This window comes from Cebus imitator, unplaced genomic scaffold (assembly GCF_001604975.1).
Source record: "Cebus imitator isolate Cc_AM_T3 unplaced genomic scaffold, Cebus_imitator-1.0 Scaffold480, whole genome shotgun sequence".
In the NCBI taxonomy this organism is placed as follows: Eukaryota; Metazoa; Chordata; class Mammalia; order Primates; family Cebidae; genus Cebus; species Cebus imitator.
The window spans coordinates 371,985-391,064 of NW_016107795.1; the positions used below are offsets into that span (position 1 = coordinate 371,985).

Below are 19,080 nucleotides of genomic sequence, written 5' to 3' on the forward strand. Positions count from 1 at the left end.
TTTTTTTTGTTCTTCCTGTTTTATTCATGCTGCTCTTCAACAAGCTATAACACATTTCTCATGTAAGTTTGGAGCCAAAATATTTTATGACTGAATTTTACATCAACATTCTATCCACGTACTTTAAATAGGATGTTTTGAAAGCAATCTGTTAGAAAATCTCTGATGCTCAATATTTCAGATTTTTTCACATCTTTTGAAAACATAATGTTTTAAAAATGGCCAAGGTAGGAGCAATAGTCTCCTTGGAAAGAAAATTATTATTTTGTTTGCTTTTCATTTCTACTATCAAAGATCTTCGACAGGGTGTGCCTATGACTAATTGGGATAGGAAATATACACAGTATTATTGAAGATATAGACTCCTAGGCACTGCTTACTGGAATTCTGATTTTCTTTATTTCTTTTAAAGCCCAGAAATCTTTATTTTAATAAACACCAACTGCACATGATTACTTTTTCCCATTAAATATTGAGAGCCATTGATAGAAGGCTGTATGAAAAGAGTCATTGATATGAGGCTGTATGAAAGAGAATGGCAGTCAACACACCAAGAAAGGTACTCAGAGTATGCAGATCTCTATGGAGGCTAGTCATTCCTTTGATTATTTCAAGGCCACAGTCATTTGTAGAACATCCAATACTTAGAATTCAATGAACAGTTTTATTCTTGCTACACATAGTGAAGGCAAGTGGTATTTATCATATGTCATCTGGCCAGAGACAGCGGCTCGCACCTCTAATCCCAGCACTTTGTGAGTCCAAGAAGGGAGAATCACATGAGCCCAGGAGTTCAAGACCAGCATGGGCAACGTAGGCGGACACCATCCCTACAGAAAATTTAAAAAGTTACCAGGCACGGTGACACATGCCTTGGTCCCAGCTACATGGGAGGTTGAGGTGGGAGAATTAATGCATGAACTCAAGAGGTCGAGTCTGCAGTGAACTATGATTGTGATGCTGCACTCCAGTATCGGTAACAGTGCAAGATTCTGTCTCTAAAAAAAAAAAGTGTGTGAATGTGTGTATACACATTTTATGAGAGAGAGATATATATAGATATATACACACATATCTTTATACACTATATATATATACATATATATATAAATGTCATGCAGTTTGAAATTTATAAACTGGATCTATAGAATCTAAATAAAAGTACAGGAATATGGGCAGTTTTTCAAGGAGAGATGGTAACATAGAGGTGATTGAAATATGAATGAATTTAAAGAGTTTAGGACTAATGAGGGATTTTATTTAAATTAACCCTAAAATATCTGATGAGAATTGCTTACAATTTTCTCATGAATTGGCTAAGAAATATAAATTACCAGAATTTGTAATTTAAGATAATCTGATTACTAGTATATCATTGGTAGAAATAATCCTAAAATGAATGGCCAAAACTACGCACAGTTAAATTCATCACTTACAAAAGTATTCACATCAGTTGACTGAGCATTGTCTTAACAATATTATGTGTTTTAGCCAGCTTTTAAACATAATTTTAAAATAAGCCATGGATTTACTGTCACTTTTTAGTTTTATTTCTTAAATTTTTTGTTGTGATGCTTTTTAATTATTGTTGTTCATATAGAAAATAATTATTCAATTTTTGATTTGAAGGCTGATGATTACCTATGCACTTCTATACCAGCGTATAAGTACAGGTTTTCAAAATCTTATTTTATTACATCTTAGTTTATTCTTATTTATTACAGATTTGTCTGAAACAGAAAATTCAAACTACTATAATTTTTTATTTGCTTATTTTAACATTTATGCCAATCCATTGGACACATTGAGAAAATTATCAAGGGGCTTAGAGTCCAACTGCAATGCACAGTAGCTTTGATGTGGGCTATTCCATCAGAAACCTTTGTGCCATAAATTTTACCTATACACATAAATACTGTATCATTTTCTCAATCAATTCCAAGGATGCCAAAAACTCACTTGTCTGCTTTAAAATATCTGATTCACTTGTTTTACATAAAACAGTTAACAAATTTATATAATCACAGATACCATCCTTATAAAAAAGGCAAATTTAATAACTACGTAAAAGGCAATAACTAAATTATTGGCTCCCATTCAATTTTAAGGTTAAACAAATTTAGATTAAACTCAATCTTTCAATCATTCATTTAATATTCAAATGAGAGTTTTGCAAAGTCACCTTCTTCAGCTTGGTTTGAGCTTGTGGTTATATTATCAATGTGGGGTCTTATAATTCTCCTGTTAGATCCACTTAGCTATCCAAGGTGCTTCTGACATTGACTTTGAAGGAGGCTTTAAGCCATTTTTAGTTTGGTGCTCTAATTGGATTCTCTATTTTATCTAGTTACTTCTCTTTTGAAGTTGCAAAATAGACATGAATTTCTTTAAAATGTGCCTGGTAGCTTTTAAATACACAGTGAGACTGATGATTTTTATGAATTTATTTCTTGGAAATTTCTCACTAAAGAAACATCAAGATTTTGGGTCAATTGCTTCACAGCAATAAACTGATCTTTAATTAACCATCTCACAATTTTTAAAAATTTATATATCTGCTGTTGCTTGCCACTACTGGATCACCAGTTGTTGTTAAAAGCCTGCCTTAACTGCTGCGTTTTCAAATTCAGTGCTGTAATGGGCAAGTACTTCTTTTCAACATGCCTCATGATTTCAAGTTTTTTCTGAATTTTTCTCATTGTAAATACTCTGTATAAGATTATGAACAAAATTTCTTGCTTTAAGTTAAGAATGATGTTTTAGAAAAACAGAATTTTCAGTTTATTTGTTATCTGAAGACTTATTGCAGAACACTGGAACTCTTTTTGCTACATATCTAACAAGCAAAGTAAAAAATATATATATATATATATTTGTTATTTACATAAGCCTGAAAGATGGTGAAATTGATTTATGGGAGCCAGTGGTTTTATGTAATCAAAAATTAAAAATTGCTACTAATTTAGAGGATTACAAACAAATGTTTGAAAAAAATTAATAGATATAATAAATAAATATTATAAATAATGTAAATATAAAATAAATACAAATATATATATTTATATATATAAATATATTATATTTTATATAATATAAAATAAATAAATAATATATATATAAAATATATAATATTATATATACACTATATATAATATTATATATATTATATCATATATATAAATTATTTACTATACTTATGTATAAGTATAGTATATATATTATATATATGATATAATTATATATAATAGTATATATAACATATATACTATTACATACATTATAGTATATATAAATCACATACTATTAAATATAAATGTCATTAAACATATATATTATACTTATATACTATGAATATATATATAATATATAATATTTAATATGTATGTGTGTCTATACAATATATATTAAATATATAATATATATTTAATATATATGTGTATATATATTAATATATACACATACATATTAACTGTATATATATTTGTATATATAATATTGAATATATAAATAAATATATATATTAATATATATTATATAACAGCAAAATTGGTGTGGTTTTTAAAAGCAGCACGGATGCTGGGAAGGCACAAACACAAATAAAAACTCCTGATTTTTACAACATGCAAATATAAACCACTGGAAGATAAATCAATTCTAATCAGGTTTAAGGAGCAGCTGAAGGTATGGTCACCTATTAGAAGCGCTCTGCTTCTTCAAGCAGATGGAATTCAGTTTGCCTAAAGCACCAATTTGCAGATGCACCTGTTTGTTCAGCCTACCTAGACACATATAAACCCTGACAGTAATGTATATTGGGCTCAAGCTGGGGACTCTCATACCTGTATATACCAAGTTTGACTTTCTTCTCTCTTACAGTTTTCCTTTGTTTAATGGTTCCTTTTTTAAGTCAAATGTTTCATCAATTCTTAAGCAACTTCTTGCTGTAAGATCTGCAGTTTGGGCTAATATATTGCCTAATATAGACTGCAGAGAAGCAAACTGTTTTTCTTCCACAACATTTAAACACTTGAATAAAACTAACAGTTTGCTCAGAGAGTAAAAAAGACAGGAATAAGTCTTGTGGAAAGGAAGAAGAATTGAAATTATTCCTATTAGTACAGTACGTTGATAATGTTAGGATAAAAAGCATCTTTGAATGTTAGTTGATTTAAGAAAAAAATATAGTCATGAAGGTTTCTATTCATTTATAGCTTGACAAAGAAAAGAACAAATAATGTGATAAGAGCTTGAATCTACAGTAATATGGGGCTTTGGAATTTTGTCCTTGACACTTGTTAAATGTAGGTGGAGAAATGAGGGTTATGATAACTCCCAGGTCCCAAGGTCTGTGGTGCCTAGTATCAGAATATTTCAAATGTTTCATAATTATGATGAAGGTTTAAGCTGAGATACAAGAGTTGTGATAATTTCAAGGTACAGTCAGTTCTGTTTTAATGCATGTTTTGAAAGTGTGAGTTTATTCCAACATAAAGACCAATTTGTACATAACAGGAACTTTGCTTTTGCTTAGGTATAATTTCACCTGAGAGAAACGCTAGATGATGAGGAAAACTGTTGAGCAGAGCAGCATAGGAGAGCGCACACATGCGTGCGATTCTCAAACATCTGCCAGTGACCGTGGCTCATGTTGGAGTTATAAATTACACTCAGCCACATCTGCTGTTATAACTTTCCACCCAATTTTTAAAAACCCTCCTCCATCACTTCACAATAATTCACAAGCTAAACCCTGCCAACACTCACTTCCACAAGCAAAGTCTTTATAAAGACAGCGTACCATGTTTATCGTACTATTTATGTATATTTTAACCACCTAAAATGTATAAAACTGTTACCATTTTTAGGGTTATTTTTGTTTGTTTTTAGTATGCGACTGATGAAGTTTATTGAGTGCTGTTTCTCTAACCCCTGTTTTGGAATGAGTCCTGTGGGATATCCTGCTCAATTGTTTAGTGTAATGATTTTTAGGAACATATGTCATCTTGTAACAAAACTTACAGTATTGAGTGTCAATAAGAGCTTCAATGGGAGTTATAAATACTTTATAATAAGTAATATTTATTGAATGAGTGCTATGTTCTATGAATTTTACCTGTATTAGTTATCTGATTTAACGTAATCCTAAAATGATCCTGTGGGTGTGATTATTTTCCCTGTTTTATGATGGAGACAACTATGATTTAGAGAGATAACTTATTCTCAACCACAACGCTAATAAACAGTTGAAATTTAAAACCCAGCTCTCTGAGAATGCAGATCCCACATCAGACAACACTGGGCAAACTCAGCAATAGCCAAACTGTGCTAAGTGCAACAGGACTTGTATTCAGAGAGACCAGCAGCCATATGCTCACCTGCCTGTCACTAATTAAGACCATAAAGCTTGGGAACTGGACTGCCTTGCAGCCAAATCTAGGTTCCACTGCTTACTGGGTGCATATCACTGAACAATGACTTAAACTTTCTACATTTCAATGTTCTAATCTGAAAAATGGAATTCAATTATAGTAAAATAGCTAACATTCATTGGGCACTTATTATTAACCTCAAAACAATCTATGATATAAATATTTTTCCATTTCTACAAATGACAAAACTTGGGCTTAGAAAGTAAAAAAACAAAACAAAACACTTGATTAAAGTAGCACAGGTAACAGGAGTGAAGCTGGATTTAAATTTGTCTGCTAAACTCCAGACACTTGCCTTCTTAACCACTGTTGAACACAACCCCCAATAAACTTTATCCTGGCTGTCTCTGAGGATTGAGGGAGAAACTATCTGTAAATTACTTAGTGATGTGCCCAGTCTATGATATTAATTTAATAAATGAAGTCCATTATTATTACCATTGACACTTAGCCAAGAACACAAGTAATTATAATACAAGGAAGAATGTAAGTATTTGAAAAGTACAAAAAAAAGAAAAAAGAAAGAAAGATGTCAAGGAAATTCAAAAGAAGAAGAAATGACATTTGTAAAGAAAACCATTCTTCAAGGAGGAGACAGCATTTTTTAAAAAATGTGATCTTGACAGACAGAGATGAGGGAGGGTAATACATGTGGCAGGATCAGCGGAGACCAGAAAACACAGAGAGCGATTGTGTGGCCCATTTGCAGAGCACAAAGCAGCTGTTGGCCATAGCTGATGATATGCATAGGGTGGGTGGGGATGAGAAAGGCAGACCACTGGAGCCTCCCTGGAGAGGGGTTCCTACTGCAGGCTGAGCCATCCTTACTAAACGTAGTGCACAACGAGGAGTCAGTGTCAGTTCTTGAGCTGGGAGGCAATATAAGCAAGCTTGTGCAGTGAAAAGATCTGTCAAGGATTACAGCAGAGAGTGACTGAAGGTGTGGGCAGGGCAGTGCCTGAGTCACCAGATGCCACCCCTGCCGGCTTCTAGGTGAATGTAGGTTTTCCTAATACGCACATTCCTGGGCAACTCTTTGAACTGAGAGTCCTTTTTGGTTTATGAGGTTTGCAGTACAAGGGGGCCCTCTACAGGCTGCTTGATGATTAGACTTAGGGAAATTGACATGAGGAAAGATTAAAATTAAACCAAAGCAGCAAGTTTGCAGACTTAAAGGCGCTTAGGAACCTGTAGTGGCAGCCTAAGCATCAGCAGCAGTTGAGTATTAAGGCATGCTCCTTCTAACCAAAGTTACAGAAGATATAGAGCACTGGCCTAAAGAAAATAGGACCACAGCTCTGTATCTTTTATTTTTCAAAAGAAGTTGGATTTTTACAAATAGTAAAACAGATTGGTTTTAAAATGTGGGCTTAATTTAAAACAAACATCATGAAAGCCAAAGTAAATATGTCTGTGGACTGGATCTGCTTATAGGCCTCATATTTCCAATGTACAACTTCCAACCAGGAAGGGAATGTGGAGGTCATCTTCAGAGTCTAACTTTTCCACTTAACAAGTAAGGATATCGCATCCAAAGGATCCCAGTAAAGTTCAAATCACACAGACAGACTAGCATACAGGTCATTTAATGACAAACTATTGCACAGATTTTTAAAAAATGTTATTTTGCAATTTTTTTTCGTAAGCTGAACCACCACTACTTACTGCTTTTCTGCAAGGTGCATGTGGGGCTGAGGTAGGATTGAGGATAATGTGCAGAGAAGGGGGTTGATGAGATTTTACGGTAGACATGAAAAACACTTGGATTCCTCATTCCTCATCACATAAAAAACCTGAGTCAAGTATGTCTCTATAAAGCTAAGAAATATTGGGAAATAGCCTGTAGCCAAGGGTTACAGGCTGGATTAGATTATTTCCAATATTCTCTAGGAATATTGGGTACAGGCTAGAGTAGAATGTTCTCACTATTCCAAGAGGGTACTCTAAGAGAATATTCCTCATTCCTTGAGTCATGAGGATAAGCCAGCGTTCCTTTACAGTATACAGTCTGTCCCTAGATGTGCACTCAACTGTCAGCAGGCACTTGACATTGATCTGACTCCACCCTCAGGATGTTATACATATCTTAATAATTTGCAGATGACAGCAGAGTATTTTTGTGATTGATCCATGACAAAGATTATTATTTTGTATATTTTAAGAAAAGAACTTTCTTCAATTGCATACTAATCACTTGGGCATATCTTTAAGCTCACCAATAAATTAACCCCCCAGCTCTAATTTTTTCATAAAATATTGGGAAGCATTATCATAAAGAACTTAGATGTTAGATGAAGATCTCTGACATCAGATGCATCTGGTTGAGGCTCAGTCCCTGTGATCTTGAACAAGTGATTGCCTTCTCTAAGCCTCAATTACACACAAGGGTGGATTAATTAAAATAATTCAATTAATGCTTCAAACATTGTAAGTGTTCATAAATGGTTACTGGATTACATTATTGCTTCAACTTGATGTTTAAGGAACTTAATATTGAATCAATATTTTAGTGTGATTTTAAAGATGTAGAGATGCCTTTTTTCAGAAAGATGTGAAGCCTAATTAATGCCATCTTAAACATCAGTAACACTGCTTGTTTGAAACCTAGTTGACTGTGGACTTAACCAAATTTTACTCTGGATGACTCATGCCCCAATAATATCTGAGACATAAAAATGACAAAGAAAGGCATGAGGTATTTAGATGAGACCTGAGTGAACAATTCAATTCTCCTTCTTACCATATAATCACATTTCCAATCTTTATGAGCTGTTTCTTTGGAAGCTGTGGGTGTTCCCAACAATCTGGAACATCCATCACGTTTAGTTTTGGAAGAGAAATAAAATAAATGATGGGACACATGTATTCACATGGATATTCTCAAGAGGTCTAACCTTAAAATTCTTGGACAATTAACTGCTTATACTCTGAGCTGGGTGGGCATTGATTGATTGAATAATTAATAAAAATAAAATAATTAATAAAAATGCACAATTTGGAAGGGACATTTCTGAATGTGCTACGGAATAGGTCTGAGCCAAAGGTTTGGACAAAAATGTGGGCTCACCCAGATTAGCAGTGCTAGACACTGACAAATTAAGTTTCAACATTTATAGTTCATCTTGGCAGCTGATCACGTCCTGATGTCATGCAGCCACGATGTAATCGAAGAGTGACGTTTTGCAATAGAGGGATTTTGGTAACCCCTCCCATGAGTATGGGTTGTAGGATATCAATATTTATATCACTTCACAGAAAGCATGTTACATTTTGTAATGCAGAGCCATTAAATGGCTTCTGCATGGTCCTCTGCATAGATAAGTTGTCCTCGTGTTTAACATCAAAAGTTAAATTGCTGATGTTTGTCTTGTTATTTTCTTATGACTTTTTTCTCAATTAAATATAATGAATGGAAATCTTGACATCACCAAAATGAACATGTTAAAATTAAAGGATTATATTTGTATTATGCCAGGAAAGACTAAAAGATGAACTATGTTATAATTTTATCCTGTTCAAACTTTATGAAAACACAACTATACAAAAAGCTACTTTGAGGAAAGAGAATACAATGACAAGTAATTTTACTTTTTTGCAAATTTACTGGCTCCAGAATGGTTGAGATCATATTGTGTGCCCCATCCTCATTATACTCTGACATGCTAAATAATAAAGCACTCATTAATATTGATGACTAAGGATGTGTTCTCAGATAATTGAAGGATAGACAAAGGGAGGAGACAAAATGGGGAATGAAAGAAATTGATGAACCCCTTGGCTAGTGTAATGTAGTTAAAGATGCCAGAAACATGTTGGCATTTGTTTGCTAAATGATCCACCCCGACTTAATGATACATTGATTGATAGCTGAAAGTGTACTTCTGAAGGACAAACTACCGGCAGGCTCCTTTCATGATCTTCTTGCATATAGAAAAAAAAAAAAAGATGTAACAATTTGCAAATATCGCATTCTTACGCATTTTCCTACCCTAGTTCTGCTTATGTACTTAAATATTGCCAGATGTGGCTCTAGCTTCATAGGAATATCAGAGATTTCTTCCTACAAAATTAATGGTAGGAATTACAGGATCACAAGATTGTTTTATATGAAATATTAGGGCCGGGCACGGTGACTCATGCCTGTAATCCCAGCATTTTGGGAGGCCGAGGCAAGCAGATCACAAGGTCAAGAAATCAAGACCATCCTGGCCAACATGGTAAAACCCCGAATCTACTAAAAATACAAAAATTAACTGGGCATGGTGGTATGTACCTGTAATCCCAGTTACTCGGGTGGCTGAGGCAGGAGAATCGCTTGAACCCGGAAGGCAGAGGTTGCATTGAGCTGAGACTGTGCCACTGCACTCCAGCCTAGTGACAGAGCAAGACTACATCTCAATTTAAAAGACAGAGAGAAAAGAAATATCATAAACAGATGGTTATCGTAAACCACATTCAGTTTCTCTACAATCTCACAGGGTGGGCTTTATGTTGTTAGTAAGTACTATTCTATTGGTGAAAAAAGTTGAATCTCTGTGAGAATTTGTTTTAGTTAACATTTTGGTTTTGCAACTTGAGGATTTTAATTATCTTCCTGATGTTCTAACTTTAATTACATTGTGTTTATAATTTACAAGTGTAGACAACAAATATTTAAAAGTTTTAAGGTTATCACCCCTCCAGACTCTAGCATTAATTTCTTTCTCCTTGTGTCAGGAGGCAGTTCTTAATTAATTACAGGCAATCCTGTATTGTTTCTTCCCATACTCTCCCCAGCTCTTTTAAATCTTTTTGAAATAGGAAGAGAATCGCTTTCTAGGTGTGGTCTGTCACTGGAGTCACTGGGAGGAAACTTCATTGCCCCACTCCTTGGTATGATGTAAGCTTTGCATACTGTGTGAGAACATTCAGAAAGTGCTGACTGCAATCCATTTGCATTAAATTTCTTCTGAAGGAAAAACAAAACAAGTTAAATACCTTTTACTCAAAGGAAAGCAGAATTTAAAGTTTGGTTTAGGAATAAATAAAAAACTGTTATTTAATGTAAATAAAAGGCTTGTTGCTGGACTGCCATTGCAAAAATACTCAAGTTTGATCCTCTTTTCACCACTCGTGATCAAAAATGTCTTGCTTATCTACATCACAAATGGGAAAAAAAGAGTCCATTGTTTTAAATTGAACCTTAAAAAATGACAGCTATTATTACTATTTAATATTTTATATTTCCTTTAACAATAAATTATTATTTTACAAACTAAAATATACACCTAAGATAATATCCAGTGGTGTGTTTCAGGGTTAGAGGTGGGGCTGAGGTCCATCTCAACATGCTGATGTTGAGGATTTCACTGGCACTACAGATTTGGAAAAAACATTTTCTTCTTTTCATTGTCAAGTTTTAGAGCTACAATGGTCTTGTCGAATATGAAACCAAAGCCCAAATAAATCGAGCAACCTGCCTAAGACTGTTCGAATTAAATGGCAGAAATATAACTAAGAGGAAGGATACTGATTTTTTTTTTTTTTTTTTTTTGAGATGGAGTTTCACTCTTGTCGCCCAGGTTGGAGAGCAGGGGCACCATTTCGGGTCACTGCAACCTCTGCCTCTCAGGTTCAAGAGATTTTCCTGAGTCAGTCTCCCAAGTAGTTGGGATTACAGGCCAGTGCTACCACGCCCAGCTAATTTTTGCATTTAGTAGAGACAGGGTTTCACCATGTTGGTCAGGCTGGTCTCAAACTTCTGACCTCAGGTAATCCATCTGCCTTGGCCTCCCAAAGTGCTGGGAGTACCGACGTGAGCCACCGCGCCCAGCCTGGACACTGATTCTTAGTTATTTCAACTGTGACTCCATTTTTTCCTCTCCATGTGCAAATTTGTTAACAAGCGTTCAAAATTGATAAAGTTTTCACATGCTGTGGGCTGGTGAAAAACTTCTATGTTCTGTTCTTCAGTTTCTATTTTAGGGCCAATTGTAGACTTTTATTCAGTAGGAGACTTCAAGGATTTCTGTCCAAACGAATGGTTACCAGGTAATTCCACAGATAACAGGAGGAAGGATGAACAAAAGCATTATGGACCAATGAGTCCAACACAAAGTTTTATAATCTATGTAGAAATGGAGATCCTTTGCCTACTCCAGACTTGATATCCAGAGAGCTTCAGTCTTCAGAAACTCTTTAGCTTATTCCATATTTCACATATAAAGGCTGTATATATGTCACAAGCTGTGTATGATTTGTATTTGCCTTGGACATTCCATTCTCTTTTCAGCGGCTTAGATTTAAGACACGTGTTTGGTTCACTTGAGGTACCTTAACACTGATTTGCTTTTAGCCACCATGAAAACAACAAGTTTGGGATAAGGTTCATTGAGCAAATAGACTTAGAGAGGCCCATCTAGGTGGTAAAAAATGCTGGGTAGTAAGAACATGAAGAACCCAAATGAGGCATTGCTTTGGCTTGCTGCAAAGCTGATTATTAGTGCCATGAAAATTCATACCTGACACAGTCAGGAGCATGAAACTCAGTCTTTCTGTAGTGAGAATAATAATCATACAACAACAACAAAAGAGTGAAACTATGAACTTGACTTCTGCCACTGCAGCTTGTTCACTTGACTTCCATCACTCCTTCATGATGGGAAAGTCTACAGGCCAACGCTGAATTTCATCATCTCATTTCATTGTGATCCCAAATTTTATTATGTTCAAGTCTAGTCAGCTTGACAAGTTTTGTTGTTTCATCTGAAAACTTTAATTTTGGGCCCACTGATCTCTGCAGATGCCTTGATGAAAATTCCTTATAAAGGCCTCACAGTGGTTGTCTCCCTCCAGAACAGACATTGTAGGGCGATTTCAATTTTAGACACCTGAAACAGAGCATTGGTTTCCATATGAATTTGACTATGGTTCATACAGGCATTGAAGCTTATACATAAATACAACCTACAGCAGTTGCTCTTGGTGTCCCACCCAGATCCCCTTCACCCATCAGTAAACCCATCCCTCAGCAGCTGTGGGCATTAACAGGCTCATGACGGCAGTCTTCTTCCAAGGTCTGCCCATGGCTAACAGAGTGCCTTGACAGGAGATTCCTGGGAGATTACAAGTCCCTGTTCCTTACACCACATGAACCCATGATTGAATAATATGGGATACTGAACTCAGATGCCTCATCTCCTTGGGAGACATCTACACTGCTATTCACATTCTAGATCTCTCTGTGGAATCAGGCCAGGGCTACACTTCGGTTAAAGCCACATCTTTGCTTAGCTTCTTCTTGTGCTCCATCTGCCTTCCTTACTTTATTACAGGTTTTACCTTAGAGTACCCCGTCAACCAATCACATGCACAGCAATCTCCATCTGAAGGCTCTGCTTCTAGGAAATCTGACCTCAGACAGCTACCATAGTAATGTGGAAAAGTCTTACCTCCTCTTCCCCCTCATTATTATTATTATTATTATTTTTAGGTCTCTTAGGCAAATCTACAACTGATATAATGGAGATTTGATTCTAAGATGCATATGTTAAGCAAAACAAACTTTTATAATTTTGACAGGTAGTTTTAGTCATTTAAAAATGATAACTTATTAGAGTGCAGCAAGGGAAATAATGTGTTTGTATTTTTGTGTTAGGATATCTCACTTTATTTCTAGACTTTACCCTAGTTACATGGATTTGAGGAAAAATTACTCGTGGAAAAACAAGAAATAAGAATGGATATGTAAATAATTTATAATTATTTGTAGATTAAGTTTATCTTCTTAGGTTTTTAGCAGGAGACTGTGCCTTCTGAAGATACGCCCAGCTGATGTCTGCGAAGAAATGGCCAACGACTGTCACACATTTTTATTCAGTTTTTACTTGTTTCTTGATTTTATTTCCCTCAACAAAATATTTACTCAGTGTCTGCTGTGTGCTAAGCACAGTGTAAGGCACTGAATATATGATTTTGAACAAGACATATTTATTCCCTACTTTCTTGTGGCCTGCTCGCCTCCTCCTTTATAATTTTATTGTGGGCAGACAGAGATTAGATGAAGGGAGACTGTAAGTTTAAACTCTCCTATTAAAATTGAAGGTAAATTTTACCACTCATCTGGGTTTATATATCACATAGAAACATGCCAGATTTATAGCTCTTTTTTAATTAAAAAATTTTACATGTCAATGCCTGGCACATTATAGGGGCTGAATAAATATTTGTCAAATGAATGTATACGAAGTGACTTAATGTTTTGTCTTGTTCATACCTCTTTCTTATATAGCAGTAAAAAACAGCAAGAAAACCACTTAATAGTAATCCAACACCAATCCCAATTGCAATGTATTTTTCGTAAGAATCCATAGCATATGAAGTTAAAGTCAAGTGCTCACACCTTTCTCCAGTATAACCAGTAAAACACCTAAAAAAAGAAAAAAAGTTTAATTTAAAAATCTATGATGATAGAAATACAAATAAATACCCTGTTTCAATAAATTTTAAAAAATAAATGGAAATAAGGAATTTAAATTAAAGAGGGAAACACCAAATGAAAGCCAACCTGTTAAAGGCAATGAAGCAGCTATGTATTTTTCAGTAATCCTTAAGGCTCCATATTTTCCCTTCATTGGTAGAGGGGAAAGATTGTATACTTGCATAATTTATTCTAGAAAAATCATTAGCCTATTATTCCATAGGACAATACTGAGCAAATCAATGATCATAAAAATATTATCTTAGTTGCTCTAGAACTTCATTTTCCTGAAATGTTTTTGCGTTAGTTTGCTTCATATCATCCTGAAAATGACCCCAAAACTTAAAATCACTTTAGCATGTTGTTAAAAATGCAGATTCTGATTTAGTAGTTCTGGGGTAGAGCATAGATTCTGCATATCTAACAAGCACTCAGGTTCAAGAGATGCTGCTAATCTGAGAACCATGTTTCTGGTTAATGAGGATTAAATAGTTTAGACAAAAGACTCCGTAGATATTCAAATATGAAGAGGCCTGTCGAGTTATGTTCAGATTATGCACCCTTTTTACTAAAGAGAGAAAAGTGTGGAAATGTACTATGTGAAGCAACAGAGGCATAAACTCATCTCCTGTCTCTAGGACTTGGAAATTTCTTTGCATTTACCTGCAGATAGCTTTCTCTAGCTCATGGTGGAATGCACAAGCACCGTTGATGCAGTAGCTGTTATGATCTTTCAGGCAAGAGTGTGAGAGCTGCAAAACTATGGGTCCTTCTATGTTGTCAGCTAAGAAAAGGAGATACAATATTAACAAATGAAGTGTGTCTTATGGTAAATTTTTTATACATATGTAAATAAATTTTTAATTTTAAGGATATTTGAGGGGTGCTGTGTCCTTTAAACTATTAATTCTCTTAGCAGATTGTATTCACAAGGGTTGGGTTAATATCATCTAGTCATATTAATTAGGGGAAGGAGGTGGATCCATGATTGTTTCATTTTTTAAAGGCAGCATAGTAAGATAGAAAGGCAACAAATTCACCAAAAGGTGGCAGCACTGATTCTAGTCTTAAGTTGTTTTGAGCAATTCTTCCCAGACTTGTGTCTGAATGCAAGTTAATATAGATCTTGGCTGGGCTCAGGGGCTCACGCTTGTAGACCCAGCACTTTGGGAGGCCTAGGACGGCGGATCACAAGGTCAAGATATCAAGACTAGCCTGGCCAACATGGTGAAACCCTATATCTACTAAAAAATACAAAAATTAGCTGGGCATGATGGTGCATGCCTGTAGTCCCAGCTACTCGAGAGAGGGAAGCAGGAGAATTGCTTGAACCTGGGAGGCGGAGGTCGCGGTGAGCCGAGATTGCACTACTGCACTCCAGCCTGGGTGACAAGAGTGAAATTACGTCTCAAAAATATATGTGTCTGTGTGTGTGTGTGTGTGTGCGTGTGTGTGCTCTCATAATATTTCTATTTTCCCCCTTTACACCTGGGAAGTCAGCACTTGGGAAGATTTGAATTTACACCTGTGAGATGATAAACAGGATTATTATTCCTGGTTCTCTGGTGTACAAAAGACATACCTATAACATTGTTGGTGTTTATGCAGTGGGAATGAGCCTTGGGTAAAATTGCATAATTGAATCCTTTGGGGTATAGTTTATTGATTCTTAAATTTTTCTCAAACAGAATTAATGCCATTTTATTTGTCATTTTTAGAAAATATATATTACCTCATCATAATGATAAAGCTATACTATATTTGCCTTGCTAACATTAAGAGAATCTTGTTTATAGGAAAAAAAAACGGTTTGAAAAGACATTCTTTTTTTATATTAAAAATACTAAATATGTAGATGTTAAGATTACAAACAAGATATATTGTATTACTTTATTTTGGTTGAGAACACACATTACCTTAAAATCCATGTTCATTTTGTTGAATGTGATGATATAATGTATCATTTTAATAATTATCAGGCAGTGAGAATTTTTCATCATAAACTGTGCTGGGTGCTTTCTATTTCAAGACTAAACAAGTTCGATTAACTAAGCCCTAAACAGAATTTGCTAGAAGAATGTGAGAATTAATCCATTATAAAGAAAAGGTGTACCAGAGAGACATCTTTCCCCTAAGAATGAGAAGAATGAGAATATTAATCATAACTTTTATAAAAATTTTTCTAAGATACTAGATTGAGATTTTTAAATTAGATAAAAAGCAAAAGGAAAAATTAAAGTTATCCATCAAGAAAGCAAAGGAAAAATATAGAAATGATATACAGCTGTGCTTCTGTATTCATAGGTTCCACATCCATGGTTTCAACCAACCTCATATGGAAAATATTTGAAAAAATGCATGTGTACTTATGTTGTACAGACTTATTTTCTTGTTGTTATTCCCTAAACAATGCAGTATAAGAACTATTTATATAGTGTTTACAATGCTTAGGCATAACTAATCAAGTGATGATTTAAAGTACATGGGTATGTGTCTATAGGTTATACACAAATATTATGCTATTTTATATAAGGGATTTGAGCATCTGTGGATTTTGGTACCCTCTGGGTAGGAGGAGAAGGTCTTAGAACTAATGCCTGGTGGAAAACGAAGGATGACTGTATTGACTTCCTTTTTTCCATTGTTATTACTTGTAACTCAAAAAATTTTACTTGTGGTTTACCATTAAGGAAGAAAAATAGTACTGAGCATGCCATTATGAAGTTAGTCATTGAGAGAAAACTAAGCTTCTTTAATTTTCTGCAGTGTACTATATATATATATATATACACATATATATATGTTTTTTTTCTTTCTTTCTTTCTTTCTTTCTTTTTGTTTGAGATGCAGTCTCGCTCTGTCACCCAGCGTGGAGTGCAATGGCCCAGTCTCAGCTCACTGCAACCTCCACCTCCTGGGTTCAAGCAATTCTCCTTCATTAGCTTCCCAAGTAGCTGGAATTACAGGTGTGCACCACCACACCCAGCTAATTTTTGTATTTTTAGTACAGACAGGGCTTTACCACGTTGGCCAGGCTGGTCTCAAACTCCTGACCTCAGATGATCCGCTCATCTTGGCCTCCCAAAGTACTGGGATTACAAGCATGACCCACTATGCCATGCCAGTATATTATATTCTAATAAGATGTTTCCTCTTTGTTCAAAGGCTTAGAAGACAAGTCGTTGGCTATAAGTTATTCTAAAACTCACATTGATTTCATTGGGCAAATCGACGGATATTCAAAAAATCAAATGGGTAAAATATTTTTAGATAATCACTTAAAGTTCTGAATTATTGGTGAAAGGAAGAACACTGAGATATGACAATCTTCTTTTATTTGTCTGATATTGTTTCCCCTGCTCTAAATTACATTCCCAGCCTCCACATAGTGATCAGGATTTGCAGAACAATCATAATGACTCAGTTACAGGTCGTGGTAAGCAACCAGCTTTCCAAGTTTCACCTCTAAGAGTTTAAACAGATTTGAAAAAGAACGCTGATGCTCAAGAGCATCCAGAAGCCACTGTAATAATAATAAAATACAAAAGAAAATATATAATCACTATCAACAACAAAAATTGGGTACAAGTGGTTAGGATATATAGCATACACTAAAATAACAGCAAAAGCCCCAAAGCAAACAAGAAAAAAGATCATTCCAAAGATGAGGGAAAGTACTTTTCATCTTGTAGCCATAATGTCTTTGTCAGCAAAGCTTATAATCACAGATCAAAATATAATGTCCCTCATCAAGAATGCCAAAATGGGGACAAACTGCCTCTGAACACACAGAGGTTACTGGGAACCAAGAAGAAATGAAGCAGAAAATGTGGCCTGTTTCATGTTCAGGACAGTAACTGAAAACAGCTTTTGTCTCATTTGCTTCACTTCCTCCTTTTAAAAAGGCAATTATTTTCTGGCACATTTATCTGTCACTTCAATTTAACAGCATCCTGCTAAAAGAGTTGATTATATAATAATATGATATATATTTAAAAATGGGCAATATTGCTTTTATCGTCCAATTTTTAGAAAAGTCTTGTGAAATACAAAAATGGGAAGAAAAATACCTTCTGTTTTGTTAACTGTCCAGTTACCTTGCTGGGCTGTGATTGGAGGTGTTACAGTCACGGCTGCCTCTTCAGTCAGTGCTGTCATTGCTGTATTAAGGGGGTAAAAGCATCTTTAACAGAGAGCCTCCTTCTATGTACAAGCAACAGATGGAAAATATTCTTATTCTGTTTATTCCTATTTCTATTTTGCTTTTAATTTATTACAGTTGAAATCCACAATGTGACTAGGGCAATATCCTTACAGTGTCTCATCCATTCCACTGACTATATTAGGATTATAGCCAATAAACACACAATTTTTAAGACTGTTAATACATTTACATACTAATTCAAAACTAAGAACACTATAGTATAGTAGCTATATGTAACAATTATTCTTCAATTGTATAAAGCAAACATTCTGGAGGTCTCAAAAAAGAGGTGTCAAAATATATTAGGAGAGGAACATACAGAACATAAAACACTAAATTAATCCTCAGATTCTTTGCTCTGATCTTTATCATAAAGCAAAACTGTTAGAAGCCAACTTCTCTCTAATGTAGAGAAAATAAATCCTATTCACATTTTAGAGTTATATAAAGTTAACAAAAGGAAATCACCTACCATTGAACAAAAGATACACTGATATTGGAACTCCCAAAGCCATTTCCTGTAGTTGCTTAACTTTCTTTCTCTTAACCTTCCAGACTGACGGGTGGAAGGCTTTTATTGAGCTCTCTGAGTCTTTGTTGCATTTATATTTCATGAAGCGTCATCTGGCAGTTCTCACCAATCAAAAAAGTATGTACTTCTGGCAGCAACAGAAAGCCTCTGGGCATTCACACACTTGTTTAGGATGCCTGTTTTATCTAGCAGCCTGATCATGTTTTTTTTGAAATCCTGGTTTCCTGTTACCTGTGGGCATAATCATGTATGTAAAAGTACATAAAACAACAACAAACTGTGATTTCAGGAAAGGCATCCATTGGTGTGAAGAGAAATACACCAGCTCAAACGATGCTAGCTATACCTATACAGGAGTCCAACAAGCATAACTGCAAATTAGGAAGCAGCATAACCTGTTTCTAAAAGAAATATCCCTGAAACTATGGATGGTTACACCAACTTTCATTACAGACTA

General features: G+C 34.9%; 1 protein-coding gene across 2 annotated transcripts; it reads right to left on the bottom strand.

The window, feature by feature from the left end:
* Positions 1–9,802: 9,802 nt before the first annotated feature.
* EPGN (epithelial mitogen) lies at positions 9,803–18,933 on the bottom strand. 2 transcript variants are annotated; one of them, XR_005197483.1, is made up of 6 exons: positions 18,564–18,933; positions 17,958–18,047; positions 14,551–14,671; positions 13,810–13,836; positions 12,553–12,749; positions 11,176–12,298 (listed from the first exon to the last, which is right to left on the bottom strand). XR_005197483.1 is itself a non-coding variant. In XM_017512926.2 (5 exons), the coding sequence occupies exons 1-5, from the start codon at positions 18,703–18,705 to the stop codon at positions 12,241–12,243; spliced, it is 564 nt and encodes a 187-aa protein (XP_017368415.1). In that variant the 5' UTR covers positions 18,706–18,933; the 3' UTR covers positions 9,803–12,240. The 2 variants fall into 2 exon arrangements, 1 of the variants encoding a protein (XP_017368415.1); XM_017512926.2 differs by lacking the exon at positions 12,553–12,749 and having other exon boundaries at positions 9,803–12,298; positions 13,684–13,836.
* Between the last annotated feature and the right edge of the window lie 147 nt (positions 18,934–19,080).

Excerpts from the sequence above, each read along its gene's own strand:
- EPGN (XM_017512926.2), bottom strand. The coding sequence starts at position 18,705 with ATGAAATATAAATGCAACAAAGACTCAGAGAGCTCAATAAAAGCCTTC. Across the intron at positions 18,048-18,563 it reads AGTGTATCTTTTGTTCAATG|CAATGACAGCACTGACTGAA; the intron begins GTAGGTGATTTC and ends CCCTTAATACAG. Across the intron at positions 12,299-13,683 it reads TACTGCTATATAAGAAAGAG|GTGTCTAAAATTGAAATCGC; the intron begins GTATGAACAAGA and ends GCTCTGTTTCAG.